Source organism: Rhagoletis pomonella, unplaced genomic scaffold (genome assembly GCF_013731165.1).
Source record: "Rhagoletis pomonella isolate Grant_MI unplaced genomic scaffold, Rhpom_1.0 Rhpom_scaffold_00004, whole genome shotgun sequence".
Lineage (NCBI taxonomy): Eukaryota > Metazoa > Arthropoda > Insecta > Diptera > Tephritidae > Rhagoletis > Rhagoletis pomonella.
In genome coordinates this window covers 7,270,982-7,275,547 of record NW_023458558.1, presented here as the reverse complement: position 1 = coordinate 7,275,547, position 4,566 = coordinate 7,270,982, and the positions used below count along the sequence as shown (strand labels likewise).

Sequence of the window (4,566 nt, the reverse complement as noted above, 5' to 3'; positions counted from 1 at the left end):
GTATGTACGCTTGCAAGTTGAGGCGGAACGCAGCTCAGCGCTAGATTGCTGAGCACTGACGTGTATCTTTGCCGTCGCCAGCCATTCATAGCTTACTAAGCAGCAACTCTGTTCTCAGCGTTTGGCGTTTGTGCGAAAGTGCAATTCCACTCAAGCGCCGATGAAGTAGCTCGCGCTTCTCGCAGATCGTTGGCGCAGTCTCGAGTAGTCTGGCTGGCAAAGAAGTGATTCGCATTTACCTGTTGCACAGTGAAAAGAAAGTTCCTAAGAAAGTATAACGTCTGTATGCGAAACGAGCACCTACCAGTAGTTTGTCTTCTTGCCAACTAAACGGACGCTTTAGCGCATGCGCGGTGCTAACTTCTACGTTTTCATATCCTACCTAGTAGCTATTACTTCTTGTGCATTTTAATTCGTGGTCGCTGGTTTGCTTGCGTGTTTTGCATATACATACCTGTGATTTTGGTGCCACAGACGTAAGGCATAGTTACAAATATACATACATACATACATTCATATTACGTGTTAACGCTGGTAGTTGTTGCGCGCAGTCGCGTTCGGTCGACAAAAGTCAGTCGCGTGTAGCAAGTTCGGAACGTGATAGACTTTGTTTTTTGCGTGCATATTGTGAAAGTTACTCTCAACATTGTCGCTAATTGGCAGCTGCAACACAACTATGTTGCTGCTACGAAAGGCCGTTTTAATGCTGGTGCTGCTTTGCGTGCACGTATCCTTTACCCAGTCGTCGAGCCAACAGCAAGATGATGCGAATCCGCTGCTCGATATGGCCTCCATGTTCATACAAGAGGCGTTGAACAACCAAGCGGGCAATGGTGGTGCCAGCGCGGCTGGCGGGGCAGGCGGCGGCGCTGGCCTCGCTGGTGTCGCCTCTCTCATAGGTAGCTTTATGCAGGCCAACGCTGGCGGCGGTGGCTCTGCCGGGCAAGGTAAGGCGGCCGCATCCGGTGCCATGCAAATCTTATCCGGCATCGGCAGTTTGCTTGCCAATGCGGGCCAAAATGGTGGACGTGCTGGCGGTAGCGCTGGTGGTTTCGATCCGGCCATCATCGGCAATGTGCTCGAAATGTTTACCAACAGCGATGCAGACTCGGAAGATGCGGGCGCTGGTGCGCGTAGTAATGGCGGAAATGATGCTGGCATCGGCTTGGACTCGATACTACAAATTGCCTCTGTGTTTATGAACGCCAACACGGGCGGTGGAGGTCAGCAGCAGCAGCAGCAGCAGCGACAAGCTCATCATCAGCAAAGACGCTCAGCCAACGATGATCTAAATATGCGTCAGAACGAAGTTGACGCAGATTCCGAGGATAACGGCGGTTTGATGAGTCTCTTGCCCTTGGTCATGCAGGCGGTTAGCTCGTTTGCAGGCCCAGAGGGACAGCAAACACAAGAGAGGCACAAAGGTCACGCCTGGGTGTTGCCACCGTTCTTGGAACATTTGCATGTTGTGTGGGATCACTTCTCCAACTCGGAACTCGCCGATGCGCTCTACGAAAAGTCAGGCGTGAACAAAATCTTAAAGGTAGTTGCCCTTAAAACCCGATTGCTTGCTTGCTTTAGTAATCGACTTGCGTACTTATTTTATATTTATGTGCTCTAGGGTTTCAAGGGCCGCGATGGTAAATTAGACTATGACAAGCTTTTCGATTCGCTGAACAATCAGTCATTCCGCAGACGTTGGATCAAGTCGGCGACGCTCTACCTAGCCGACTGGGCCAGCTATTTGGCAAATCCGGAAGTCTATCTCAAGTAAGTTTAAGGAAAGCAGTGCTACATATACTAAATATAATGGTAGTACAAACGAAACCAGTTAACTCAATTGTACTTGTCACTTCAAACTACAAGTGTATCGTGCAGAAACTACAGTTAGTCCAGCTGATTATTAAACACGCAAAAAACTTTATTTCTCATATGTGCTTGAGTTTGAGCACCCTTTCATCAGTGTCACACAAATAACTCATTCTCCTAAAGCCAAAAAGAAAACAAACAACACCAATTCCTTCATATTTAAACTCACTCATAATCATCTTTCTTTACATAGTTCTCACTTTGGCATTTAAGAATTTTTTCCATACCGGTTTTTTGATTTTATTTTGATTTACTTTCGTCTCCCTGATTTTGTCGCTTACTCATACAACCTCAAAATGTTGCTGTTACCAAAGTGTTGACCCACTTTTCGGCATGTTTTTCTTGCCTGCTAGAACCGGTGTGTTAGCGGCACGATCCGCCTCGCATTTATGGCATCGCGGCTCAACCAGAAGGCGTTTTCAAAAGCATCAGCCCAGTGCCTTACTTTGTCACTGCGCACACTTAAACCTGGGCTTTGGCATTAGCTTTGATTGCGTCGCGCAAAATTTTTCTTCAATTCAATTTCAGGTGTTACAGTTATTCAGTTAGCGTCATGTTCTTCTTACAATGTTAATTATAATTGTAAATAGAGAAAATAAATATTTTATTCTTGTCACGATTCGTTTAGTGAGGTGCCCTATTTGGCTCAAATTAATTGCTAATTGAAATTGGGTTGAGCATAATGGGTTGTAGCGACGCGTTTTCGCAGAGTTTGTAAGGTCTCAACTCCAATATACATAGACACATGCCGAAGTTAACCATTCATTTTTTGCATATTAAGTTTAATTGTTTTAGTTGTAGGTATACTGAAAGCCTAATTTGTTAGTCTAAGGGAAAGCACTAACTCCACTCAATAGACATAGCGCAATATCGCGCTCGACCCTATTAAGCTGGCATTTCAGGGTACTATTTTATATATATGTATATAAGGAAAATTTGAAAGTTAGGGGCGGGGGGGGGGCTCGAGCACCCACTGCCCCAACCTGGCTACGCCCATGAGCTCTTGTAACGTCTGCTGGGACTATTCTCAGGTGTCTTCAAAGTGCTTCGACTTGTCGATGAATCTACATACTTATTCTTTAAATGCAACATTAAATGATTTTGCAAAACGAATTCGCTTAGTGTCTCTTGTCTTTCAGATACCAGAGCTGGATATCTCCACAGATAATGAACGATACCGAAAATTGTACGCGAGGCCTATTTTGGCTGCAAGTTCTCCGAGGGCGTCAGTGTATCATGATTGTGTCTGTTAACCGGAGGACATCTTTTCTTGAGATATTCCGTTTTTGATTTGTCTTACAATTTCGCAGATTTGTAGGTTCTTCCAACGCGCTTTCTATTGCTATACTCAATATTCCAAAACCCTCTCGTTCCCTAACACTTCCGATTGGAAAATTCTGGCATTTAAGAATTATCAAAGAATGCGCCAAATAGTACAAAAGCCAATAGAATTATTCTCAACTAATCTGCCTTTATTACAATCTATAGAAGTGTTTCTTCAAATCCAGTATAGGAGTTATGTTGTCCGATTGATCCCTGATTCTAAATGGCTGTCACGAACACAACTAGGCCTATATTTCTTCGACCTCCAATAGCCTGACTCCTTGAGTCTGACATTAAGCGTGCGGGTCATCAAACAAAAAGTAAAGCAAGTTATAGCAAGAAATATCCTCATGAAACACAAAGTTGTGCGATAATTTAACCTGGCGTAAACTAGAGCAGCTCATTAAACTCAATTAATGTCTTTTTTTTTCGTTTTTTTTGGTGATTCCGATGGCTCGGATTGACGCTAAGAGCACTTTCCGAGGTCGACAAACAAAGCTCCCTTTAACATTTCGCTAATTGTTCAACGAAAAAGATACATGACACCAATGTTGCCATATTCACAGTTTTGACTGTAACTTACAGTTGTTTAGACAGTTACACTTACAGTGTTCTTCAATTATGTACTAGTATAATTTACAGTTTTGTTATAATTTCACATTTTAAAGAAGAAATTAAAATATGTCTTTTGATTTTTTTGGAAGTAGAAATGTAGCATATTTTCTTTTGAATAAAAAGAGGTACGATGTATTCCAATCATAGGGTTAGAAAAGCTTAACATTCGAAAAATACTTTCGTTTTTGAAGGTTACAGTTTTTTTTTGTTGGAAATACAGTGTTTTTTTTTAGAATTTAGCGATTGTTATATTGTTGAAATCTACCTCCATGCCATCCAGGCAGCAAGTGTAGTGCTTCGTAGAGGGCGCGTCGTTGAAACACCTCAGATGGCTTTCGCAATTTTAGTTTTTTTTTTTTTTATACCAAGCAACCAAAGCTTTCGTCCTGAGCTATAATTTTTTCACTGCCATGTGTAAGATACTTTTTTATGGACTAAAAATATTTCTAGAATATGCAATTTCATCTTAACGGATATAACGTATTAAATATTTGCGCTAAATTTCATGAGATTTTAAAAATCTTTACCAACACAGCTGAAAACGAAATTAACATATTTTTAAACGTAGCAGAGGTCATATAAGAGTCAAATTGTTTATGTTTCTTGTGTGTAAATACCGAGTGCATTGTTTGAAAAGGTGTATCTGATGACTAAGACTTTGACTATAGCAAATTTAAGACAGTAACGATAATGCAAACATGTACATTAGACCGTACCGGAAAAAATTTTCGTCGTAAGGGCCAAATTATTTTAGCAAAA

The 4,566-nt window shown here is 41.9% G+C and overlaps 1 protein-coding gene across 3 annotated transcripts in view; it reads left to right on the top strand.

Annotated features, from left to right (window-relative positions):
• The first annotated feature begins 194 nt into the window (after positions 1–194).
• The window catches only part of LOC118736888, a 22,729-nt gene continuing 18,357 nt past the window's right edge, over positions 195–4,566 (top strand). Inside the window, exons 1-2 of one of the 3 annotated variants that reach the window (XM_036467012.1) lie at positions 195–1,543; positions 1,622–1,770. In XM_036467012.1, the coding sequence (XP_036322905.1) occupies positions 677–1,543; positions 1,622–1,770 (1,016 nt within the window). In that variant the 5' untranslated portion in view covers positions 195–676. The remainder of the gene's footprint in view (positions 1,544–1,621; positions 1,771–4,566) is intronic. The other 2 variants (XM_036467011.1, XM_036467013.1) reach the window with 2 other exon arrangements.